Source organism: Atta cephalotes (assembly GCF_000143395.1).
Source record: "Atta cephalotes unplaced genomic scaffold scaffold00004, whole genome shotgun sequence".
Taxonomy (NCBI): domain Eukaryota; kingdom Metazoa; phylum Arthropoda; class Insecta; order Hymenoptera; family Formicidae; genus Atta; species Atta cephalotes.
In genome coordinates, this window is record NW_012130068.1 from 1,273,510 (window position 1) to 1,285,967 (window position 12,458).

Below are 12,458 nucleotides of genomic sequence, written 5' to 3' on the forward strand. Positions count from 1 at the left end.
TTAACGTAACGTAACTAAACGTAAACGTAAACGTAACGTAACGTACGACTACGTACGTACGTACGTACGTACGTAGGTTGGTCGTATACTACTACTATATATATATATATATATATATATATATATATATATATAGAATCATTTTGGCGCGAAAAATTTCATGAATGATAGACAGTATTGTCAACGAGCGATGTCCACTGGAGCTCACTGTTTCCAATTTTGTCATTGACATCGCGAGAAGAATAGCTTTCGTTTCCCACAATCATCTTACTACTTTTTTCTTGGAGATCTTTGACGGATTTGTTTTTTTTATTAAGATCGCAATGTGTAAAGAAGATAAAGGTAAATTAAAGTTGGACCCCTTGGAAAGCTCGGCCTACGCTTTCCGCGACGGTTGATACCCTACGCTATGGTTTGAGCCACAGGTGTAATCTTTGAAAAGACTCTATTGGAGCACGACAAAAAAAGGGACCATTTTCGCATCTCGGAGGAAGATGCTGAGAACGGAGCTATCTCCGACAACGACTACGACAACGACATTGACGACAACGAAGGGTAGGCCAATCTAATCTTGCTACGGGCAACGGAAGGAGATATCGGCTACCCTCTGTCCTCTATTCGAGTCGATCACTCACTTGATCATCCCTCTCTGTTTTATCATTCGCCGTACTACGGCACAGTCACTTTACTTTCTACGCATGGACCGTCATGCTGAGTCCCGATGCTGTTCATCTCCCATGTCCACCACCGTTCATTGACGTAACCCTCGTAAAAAGTTTCTGTTCTTGATTAACACTACGACTCGATTTAATACATTAGGGTTTCAAGAAAAAACGTGAGACACGCAATCGTTGATCTGTGTGATGGAAGTGAAGTCGTAAGTCATGGAAGGAGACTTGTAAACGCGTAAGGCTTGTCCTTCTTAGCAATTAATTTAATCTTGCTTTCTGATCAATATAGAGTAGACTATTTCTAATCTTATCAAAGAAAGGGAACGAGATAAAGAGAAGATTTAACAGTTGCAAATAAATATATACAAATTACAATCCAATTTGCACTTTTGTAGCTAGACAAGTAATAATATAATTAAAGCAAAATAAGAAACTTTGGTAAAACGCAATTAAAAAAGATGATCTGCTACAGATAGATTTTAAAGTAAAACTTATTCTAGATAGTACATAACTATAAGACATTTTTTCTCGATTGAAACGCATTTATCTCGATCACGCGCCACAACGGATTTCTTCAAATATTTGATTCTTGGAGCAATGAACTATGAATTACAGGTCTCACGTTATTAGACGAAGTTCCAAAGGGACAAGATCGCGAAATAGAGTGGCCCAGGGGAGCACTCGTGTCGACTAAATAGAGAACATCCTGCAGATTATCGAAGATATACGGATCCTATAATACTCTACTTAGTCAACGAAGTAATCAAGCGAGAATTCTGATTCAAATCGTGATTTATGGTAGCATTAATAAACTCGCTGTTTATTGCAAACTGATAAATTAATATTATTCAATTGCTGTTGTTGTTCTTTCCGAGTTATTGAATATAAATATACGAATGCGCACAGAGATAAAAGGGAACATAAATAAAGCTTTCTACTGTAAAATGCACCTTGTTTGTGCACAAATTGCTTGCATTTAATTAATCGAGCTCTTTGCTTTAACAGAAAGATAAATTATAAGTTAAATAAGTTATCTTAAAGTATCTTTGTTTTCTCGACAATGCATTTATTTCTTTCAGTATAAATCGGAAGAGACGAAAACGTTAATGGCTTTCGATCATCGTCGTTTATCACGTTGAATCTCTTCCATTGCTGTATAACCGGGACATCGAGTGCTTTATGGTCACTTGGTGGGCTCGCATAGGTTCATAAATCAAGCTTGCTTGACGAAATTCCATCTGGAAAAAAGACGCGCGAGCTTCTGGAATTTTTACATTGTCTGCGGGTGACAAATAACGCGTGCCACGCTGGCGGATCGTCGTCCATTCTAGAAACGAGGGTGTGTCTTGTAACAAGCATAAGAGCGCAGAAAAAAAGGGGATAGGTGGATCGGTGGGTAGGTGAGGTGAGTTATTTTCTGGCCTCCGTGGAGTTCGAATTGCACGAGTCGTCGTTGAGAGCGAATGCTCCATCATTGTACTTCGATAAAAGGGATCATAAATCTACGGGTGCGGCCGTCACTCGCGCGATGAAGTTTCCGCGAAGATAATCAACCCCCAATAAGCTGAGAGAGCTGTTAATAACGATATTACTAATTGCATGTAAAAACATACTAAGATGATTTTTTTCTGCGATATGTATTCATATTATGAGTAGTCGAGCGTTGCTTGAATACATTAAGTATCATTTTTTAACAAGCTTAAAAATGTTAGAAATATAATTAGATATGTATTAACTTTACAGTGTATTATGTCTCACAAATTTTATTCAGTTAAAATTATTATTGAGCGAATTAATTGACTTATGTCGTCGAAATGCTTAGATAAAACAAAACCAGACATGATCAAGCGATTGGACGAATCGCGCTTGAATGAGATAGTTGAAAGTATGCATATACTTCAGCCAAAGGTATATAAAAAGTAGACATGCATTCAAAAGAAGAATATGTGTAGTTTATCTGGATTTCATATTCACTGACAAATTGCCGCAAAGAGCATATCTTTCATCATTGTACTTCGGCTCGAATGGATCATAAATCAAAGGACATGTTCAACCCGTTTCCGAGGGAATTCCTTTCGGTGTTTCTCCGTCCCCGGGAAGTATGTAATGCGGCATAACTAGTCTTTACCAAGTTTTAATAGCCACCATATACACATGCATGAGGGGCTCGCTGCTAATATATATATATATATTAGATACAGCTTTTATAGGGATTAATGGCATTTTCTAGCTAATGATTTATATATTTTTTTGAATGTATGATCACTTGCTTTACTACTTTAAATAAGATAATAATTAAAAATCTATTATGTGATTAAAAATCCATTAATTGTCATAAAAATATAGCAAAGATGTACTTTTTATATCATCTTTTTTCTTTGAATAATTAAGCAAATTGTTCAGTAGAAAATTATTCACAGTAACATCGTGTATGCCGAAGAGAATATTTTAATCACCACTTTACAGTATTAATTTTATTATGATATTATATCAATTTTATTATATTATTATATTATACTCAATTCCGAAAGAAAAAAACATCTCGCTCTCAGAAAAAGAGCAAAATGTTTTATCTTATGGATTTAAACGTGATTATAGCCGTTTATGTCGTTTTCCAACAGTCTTCGTGAGCGAATACGAATTAAATATTCGAGAAAAGCTTCAAACGATCGTTACCGTGGCGATGTCTTCTCGAGACGTCAGTTCATCCTTTTTATCCACTCGTGGAATTTCCAAAGCTTTGGTTAAGAGCGAGGCGTATTAAGAGAGCGAACCTCCTCCGTCTGTTAATTGACTATAAACGGTTCAGTATTGTTTTCTCGGAAATTCACCCGTGAAGAGAAACTCAATGTATCCTTGGTCCGACTCGGGACCGATTCAATGAAAGGAAGAGAAAGTGGTGGGGTGAGATAAAAACCGTATCCCCTTCAGTCTTCTCCCTTTCCTCGCATCTCTGCCGTCTGTCTCTCTCTCTCTATCTTTTCTAATGAGCACAGAATATACCCGCTGATGGCAATGAGTGTCTGTTTGCTGATGGCAATGAGGGTCAGCTTATTTCTTCGGCTTTCTATTATGAATATTTGTGACTTCCATCCTCCATGTGTTCCTCCTCTACTATCAGCCTCCTCGTCGCATTCGCCATCACTCCTCGGCGAAGAGTTAAAGCATATTAGACCAGCTCTCGACTTCGGCTTCAATAGAAGGGCGGAAAGGGGTAGAATTCGTCGTACCCTCTCGGAAGCACTGGAAGGTACTGGTCAGCCCTTGAAAAGCTCCTCAAACCCCGAAGCTTTCTCCGAATATGACGGTTACTCGTTCGGTACCTCTCCTGGCTGCAGACTGCCGAACGGCGAACGGTGAGTTAGTCTTATGGGAAAACACAACGGCATTCGTTGATTCGCCATTGTAAACTACTCGGATTGAATGGCGGCTACGACAATCGAAATCAACGTCGGAATTATTTCCATAGAAATGAAACCGATTATTTTTCTCTTTAAGGATCGCGGATTGTATAGGGAGATATGCATTTCCGCATATCCATATTTATAAGGACGCTATCGAGTGCGGGATAAAGATTAATGGAAGAGAGATATTAATACGCGCGTACACACGCGATGCAGAGTTCGCGTCTGAGTTAACGACGTCGTAAATAATAACATCATCGCGACGTCTTGATAATGCGAATGCAATCGACCAGCCACCGGGTCGTTTTGCCCCTTTTTATGTTTTCTTTTCCTTCGTATCTTCATTTTCCATCTTCTTGTGACTCCCTCCACACCTTCTGTTAGGCATTGCTCCTCGTCCTTCGTGTTGCATTGAATGAAATTGCATTCATTATGTCAATTGCTCTGCCATTCGATGAAGAGCCTCCGTCCCAAGAGGCCACTCTTCCTTTCGATTTCTCACGGAACAGCCATCATGTCACGTCACATCGGAGCGAAAAAAATTGCGGCGTGTGTGCCGTTTGAGCTTCTTCGCACCTATCAATATCGATCCCAGATTATACCGAGTTGTGGCAAAGAAGATATTTAGATCTCTTTCCTCGACGAGAGTACTTATATTTATGTATATATATATATATATATATATATATATATATATGAGGGATATCGACCATATGCACGCTTACAGACGCACTATAATATATTATCAGTCGATATTACGATCGAAATTTTATGAGAATTGACGCCAAGTCATATTTCCGAGCGCGTGAAATTTTATCTGAGAAGGCAAGACCAATTTGGCGAATTACCGAAAGTGTAGAATTCAATTTTCAATGACAGGGCGGATGATTGATGTTTTGCGGATGAGGCGAGTGTAGCTTTGTCGATAGCGTGAATGGGCGAATCTGCGTAAGCTGCGATCGTAAGATCCATTCTGCGGATGCACATTTTGTTTCTCAGATATAAAATAGTAGTAGCAAGCCCCAGAGCCCAAACAGATTACATTAACGACCGATTGAAACTGGATGATTCGCTAAAAAAAGCCCTCACGCACCTTTTGTAGAACCACTCCCATCTATCGCGCCTGCTATGATTACTTTGAAGTCATATCGGAATCTTTCGACTTGGTTGGCTTCGACGAATGGCGATCGATTAGTTCTTGACGATCAATAATGTCAGAGTTCGTAATTTCTGTCGAGAAATACTCATAAATTAAACTGTTAAATGGAAGGAAGAGGAAAATTGCAAATATATCTAAGGATAAGATTAAATAAAAATAATGATTATTTATCAGTTAATAGAAGTTTTTATTCAAAAGATACTCTATTAGTTATTTAGTTTTAAATTAGAATAATCAACATTCCTGTACTCATTATGTATCAACATAAACTATAATATTATTTTAAATTCGAAGCAATGTTGAATCGATTTCATTTTATTCGTATGTTTAAAATTACAGCTTATATTAATGATATAAAATGTTAATTATTGTAACTTAAAGCCAATATTTTTTAAATAAAAATGTTTATAATTAACAAATCGTCTATATCGGATACAAGAGATTGCCATTATTCTAATATAGTGCAATAGTTTCGTTCGCGTTTTACCCCGCAATCTCCTACTTTTCCCTATATTATATATGCATTTATAAAATACATATAAATCATGCGTTTCGCGGGTTTCCTCCGTGTCCAGACCTATTCTTGGAATACTAAGTTTCGTGAACTTTGCAGTCCACTTCATCATGCGAGGAGCATGCCTGATACTCTATCCATCAATTATTGATCGTCAAGAACCCGTGAAACATATATAATCTTTATATCGAAAGCATCCATGGAAGTCTCAAGAATATTATATATATAAATCATACATATGATGATGATGACAAAATAACAAAAATATGAGAAGTTCTAAATATACGTGATTAGATTCGCATTTGCGTGATTAAATTTGCAAAATCTAATAACATCCTTTTTTTTAATGACAAACGCAACGGATGAAGAAAATAAAAGCGCTGTCATTTCCGGAGAACGTCGCTATGCCCGAGACATATCGCATTGGCATTGCCTTCGGGACACGTCACAGAGAGATCGAAGATTGCGTCAGCGGGATGGGATGGGATGGGACGTACCCTTTCTGGACAATCAGAAACGCGCGGGACGAGACGGAGAGATAAACGTGCGACGGCTGAAGGGTGAGATGGGAGAGCTTCTGTCGCGGAAATACTCAGACCGATTCCCTTAATAATGCGCTCGGGAAATGTGCCGAGGCGGCGCGGGCGTGCTTTTCTGATATCTTTCTCGTTATTCCTTCTCTCTATCTACTTTGTTTAGATGGATTTTCTGTTTACAATCTTGTTAACCACTTAGGTATCTTCCATCGCGAGAAGAAAATTTTGTTTCAAACTACGCTACAAGACATTCCTCACAACGATTATGAAATTCCGAGTTATTTCCATAGACATTTATGACGTGTATACCTACATTATCTTGCCGCAACTGTACAGCAACTATTTATTCCAGTTTTCCCTCTTTCTTTCTTTCTCTCTTTTTTTTAATCTCACCTTGTCAAGAGCAATTCAGTTTTTTTTTCGCGTTAATATCGTGGAACCAGAGTGTCGCCGTAATATCTTGTCTTCGTTTTTGCCGTCATCATCATGTGTCTGCGTCGCTAAAGCGTAATTAACACGCCGATAGCAAGCCGTGATAAAGATAATCGAGCAGCGGCCTGCAAATTGCTTTCCACGTCCGGGAGCGACGTTGATAATTAAATAACATCCTTACATCGGGCGTAATTCGATTGCTTTCAGGATAAACGCGTAACGGATGAGAATCAGAGAGAAATGGAAGTGACACGGCGAGGAATGAAAGCAATTCTAACGGCAATTCTAATAATAAAGACTTGGGAGATTATAGTTAGAAAACGTCTGTTGTCTCACACACTTAATCATTATTATCCACGGTTATCTGCTGAATAAAGAGCGGGGTTAAATCCAAGCGGCATAATGACGCTCAAGACATCGTTGGATTCTCGTCGTTATCTGAAGGACGATTACTTAAGTCGAATTAAGAACAGCTTAATGTAAGACGGTCTGAAAGCTTTGAGCAGTGCACAATTTCTCGCGCGTTCTTCGATTAATGAATAAATTTCGCATGCGTGTGTCGGTCGAAACTATTCGGCGCAATCACCATGTCGGTGGATGTATGGCGACGAGGGTTGGAATTCGAGACCTTAGCAGGCCAGAGGTCGGTCGACGAGTCTTCCACCACGCCTTTTCCGCGTATTCGTAACCGCGTCTAGCAGTTTCCTTAAGCAAACCATAAGTTTGCGCGGTGCATCATGCTCGAACTTTCGTCGAATATCGTTTCAGCGAGGACAGTAATGACACTAATGTCAACTCCGGCAAGTACATATAGTCCGCATCCACGCAGACACGAGGCACGAAAGGAAACATATGGCAATTACGTAAATATTAAAACATTTCTGCTATTTAGCTTGCCTTGGAAAGAAGCCTTGAATTGCTTTGAAAGAAAAAAAGATTTTCATTTAAAAAATTGGCATTCCTCGTCATTAACGTTCTTGGAAATCGAAATGCCATTTGGAAAAAGAAGATATTACGGTTGAATATCCTACTCACAATTTGGAACATTTCTTTTTAAATCAATATATTTTTCAAGTGGAAATGTAAGAATCTTTTACGTTTAATTTATAAATAAATATGGCTAGCGTATAATAGTGAATATATTTTATGATATATCATATATCTGTGCGCACACTTTTCACGTTCTCCGACATCTTATTACAATGCATCTTGTCATCCGAAAGAAATAAGAGGACCTCTGCGACGACGAGGAGAGCTGTGACGTTTCGCATTCGTCTCGTCATGATGTCGCTTCGGTTATTCCTTGATGATGACAGCAGCGGTGGCGAGAAAAAAGAAGAAAAAAAATGAAATAAAGAGAAAAACCTCCATACCATGAATGCTACATCTGTAGTCTCCTGATGGGTATCGAATGGAAAGACGAACGTATAAGCAAGTCGCTTGAGCAAGCAGCTGTTTCGAACGAATCGACCACTTTTTATACGCCTCGTAGAATGCCATGCTATTACCGTTTGATATGCGAATATTCTACTTGTCAAATTTCAATTTTCAATAAATTATTTTAGATGGAACATTATTTTTTTTATATGTCAAATTAATAAAAATTTTTTTTATATGTCAATTTAATAAAAATATGAAATAAAAAATTTTAGTTTTAGCAGTTTTGCAATTTTGAGAAATTATTATATTATATTTATATTATATTAATCATAAATATTGTCTATTTAATTCTGTAATTCAATTCTGTAATTGTATAAGATAAAGAGAATAAAAGAATATAAATATTATATTGAATATAATGTTATTTAAGTAAGTACATTAAAAAGAGAAAGCATAACATCAAGAGCGTAACATATTATATTCAGAATATCTGGTATTCATCACAAATATTTGAAAGAAAATACCAGTTATAAACAGAAAGACATAAAAAATCAGACGCAGGGTTGGCTTTCCTTATTGTAGGACATTCTTATAATAAGGAAAATATAATTGTATTGTCATCTCTCAAGAAGCGAAAGCTCTTAAACTGCTTGAAGTTGCACGAAGTACATTACATCAAATTATGCCCTCTTGCCGTCATTTGCTTCCTTAAAGTTATCGTATTGAAATGCCTTGTTACGAGCATTCGCAAATAAGATTGCCGCAAACATTGAAAATGTTAATGTCGAAGTCGAAGATATAATATATCTCCTTCGTACTGTTAATTTATAATTACTCGGAAATTTAATGATTCTGAGACACGTTTTTTCTAAATTGACTTTTACGATACACCGTGTACAATTATAAAAATTTCGAAACCACACAGAGATATCTATGGATGGGTCCGTAGAGGGAAAGTGATAAAGATTGCTAGCGTCCTTTATCGAACAACACCCCGTGCGTTACCGTAATTATACCGGAGATCCCCTATTGTGGCTCTAGCCACATCAACCTTGCCTTTTCAAGACAATGAACCGCGTCTCCGACGAGAAACATTCTTGCGTGGAGTCCGCTCTCTGAATTATACCGCGTAGCTTGCCAACTTTTCAATTTCGAAATTGGACGACCGCTTCAAAGTTGCAGGAGGCTCGATCTTTCCAATAGAGGGAACTCGGATGAAGTGGATGCTAGCCCCTTCTAAATACGTGAACGAAATTGTATATAAACGTATTATCGCATTTTTGCTTCACTGCGCTTTTCGTTCGTGAATACGTTTGTCGTCGAAGACGATGTTGCATACGACGAAAATTTTATATAATTTATTAAAACCAAAAATATTAATACATGTAAGCTACTTTTTCAGCTATTAAAATAACTATTTAAATATTATAGCTAAAATACGTCAAGAAATCTCATCTTTATCTTATTTTAAGGATTGTTTTATTACATAAGAGTCTATATACATGCGTACGTTGGATATATTCCGTATATGAATCCTAAATTCAAAATCTGAGTGCATCCTGTATATATTCTGGATTTAAACTTTCATCAGCGTCGGATTTGTATTTTAATGAAACAAACACGGCGCATATGGATATTATTGTGTTTGTGGAAATTTTATTCTGCTGCTACATGCACGACTTCTGATCTGTTTGTTTCAGTACAGCGATCGATTCACGCCCGTTCTCCTGATAGTCTCGCTTGCGGGGATTAAAGTATGCAGTCCAGATGGAAAAGTGAGTACTAGAGATGCACATACAGATACTCCCGCGGAAAAAGATACCTTGCGTTGGTGTGCACGGACGTTGTTATAGAGAAACCGTCTTGCTGCCCTGCGGCATCTTCCAAGACTTCATCCTTTGGAATCTCGCGTGAAAAGTTTACCCCTCTTTTTGACTACGTCCCTACTGCATTACCTTTGGATGCCGGAATAGAAAAAAGATAGTATTAAAAAACAGCCATTTTCTATTTTCATTGTTAATAACCATTGTTATAAACCACTGTGTTTAAACAGTACTTAGTTCTAAATATCTTTGTTACGATTCTTAAGTGGAAAAAAAATAAGATCATTACGAGAAAGGCACTATATTGATATAATTCACTATATTGATTGGGAAGAATTTCTGAAAAAAGAATTGCTTGCGTACATTTGCGTTGCGTGTTAACGATTTAGAAACATAAACGAGTCTCCATAAAGGTTAAAAGAGGGTTGAGCTTTCATAAGATAGTAGGATGGAAGTTGAACTGCGATGCGAGAAGCCTAATTTTCCGTTCTTGAGCACCGAGTTCGATAATCCCTGTGATACTTATAAGATCTCCCTTTCAGTCCGATCTTGGGATGCCAATCTTTCAATATTATAACTAGAATGCTGTGCTCTTTCAAATGAATCACTTTCGCTGTATTCTTGAAATATTTATACGGTGAGCATAATAAATGATATCGGAAAGGATAAAAATAATTAAATTGAGACAAAAGCGAGAAAGTTGTGATTATGCAAGACATCTCAATTATTTATTTTAATCACTTTTAATTTTAATCTTCATGGCGTATAATACAAATGTAAGGAAAGCAAGCAAAATTAATTTTTAACAGCAAACTTATTGTAATTGAAAATTTCACCGATTACTGTAAATCAAAATTCATTGCGCTCTGACGCGAAGATTAAATTGAAAAATATCTAGATATTTCTTCTCCAAATCCAACCAGATATAAAACGTCACATCGTGAGAAGGGGCAGAACGAGAGTAATCTCGCTGCTGTTCGTCTTTTATTATTTTCCGGACTTTAATTGGGGCCCCGTAATCCTTATCGCATCCCTGCCAGTAATATTTCGAAGTTGGCTCGCTCATGCACCGACCACCCTCGCGCGATCCGTACCCGCCGTGTTCACGAACTGTACAGAACATATCGATCCTTCGAATTAGTGTTTTATTTCGAGGGCTTCTCCTAAGCTTCCGCTTTAATTTTCTACCTGAAAAAATCCTTACTTTCTATCCGCGATCTTCGGTAAGCGCCTCTTAAAAGAGCTCTCGTGGAACGTTTATCATGGCGGATGAGAAACGAAACGTCTACCTCCTCCTCGAGAAAATCTCGATTCGCTCACGTCGATTACGTCAGAATTTACGGTCATTCTTTGTATCCAAACCTCTCTAAATTGTTTAAAACTTATAGATATTTTTTACATGAGATGCTTTGCGTTAAAAAAAGGAATAAATATATGTAAAAGTTAAAAATTTTTTATAATAATTAAATTATTATTTATTAAATGACATTAAATGACTATAACAAAGGTCGAGTAATTACATGAAAAAATGCATCAAAATTTCCAATTATTTCAGATACACTTGCACGTTTCTCGCGTAACACATATTTAATAATGATAAAATGATATTAGTACTTGTTCAAACTACCATATTCAGCAAAGGAATAATTGCCGATTTTCATGTTACGAACTAGAAGATATGAGGAAACTTTCTACGACCACGCCGAACTGCACGTAACTGTATAAGATGATTAAGATGCAAAATTGGAAACTTGGAGAGTCTAATTAAACTACGTACGATCAACGCGTTTAGATAAACCATACGAGATTGGCCTTATTCGATAAAAATTATATTGACGCAATTAACACAATTTAATTATAAAAAATGTTTTGAATCTTTGATTTAAATGTTGCATTTGTTCTCCCGCTGAATTTGTTTATCATATCGTGTAATTCATGTCAAGCGTATCTCTTTACGCTCGAGTTCCTACTGCACAAAATCGCGATTATCCCAAATCGTTCATGCACTACGCAAGTACAATAGTTCATTCTCCGATGGACGCGCCGTCATGTATATAATTCGTTAGAAAAATTGACAATCTACGAAAAACATTCTCGATTATTCTCGACATCATGACGAGAAAGGGACATCCTGGTGATCATTAAATTACAGGGGAGTGAGATGTCAATGAAATGCACACAGAGAGATTTAGTGATTGTTGAATTGGGGTTGTTGGGCAAACGTATACGATGACGAATGTTGCCAATCTTTGTGAATACAAGAGAAAAGGAAGGGAGGGGACAGAGGGAGAGAGAGAGAGAGAGAGAGAGAGAGAGAGAGAGAGAGAGAGAGAGAGAGAGAGAGAGAGAGAGAGAGAGAGAGAGAGACGAGACGACGACGACGGACGTACGTACGTACGTACGTACGTACGTACGTACGTACGTACGTACGTACGTACGTACGTACGTACGTACGTACGTACGTACGTACGTACGTACGTACGTACGTACGTACGTACGTACGTACGTACGTACGTACTACTACGTACTAACGTACCGT

At 37.5% G+C, this 12,458-nt stretch overlaps 1 protein-coding gene across 1 annotated transcript in view; it reads left to right on the forward strand.

Annotated features, from left to right (window-relative positions):
- Positions 1-12,458, forward strand: part of LOC105625885 (tensin-1-like) — a 62,984-nt gene that overhangs the window by 24,641 nt on the left and 25,885 nt on the right. Inside the window, exon 3 of the mRNA XM_012207195.1 lies at positions 9,797-9,871. Coding sequence (XP_012062585.1) covers positions 9,797-9,871 — 75 coding nt within the window. The remainder of the gene's footprint in view (positions 1-9,796; positions 9,872-12,458) is intronic.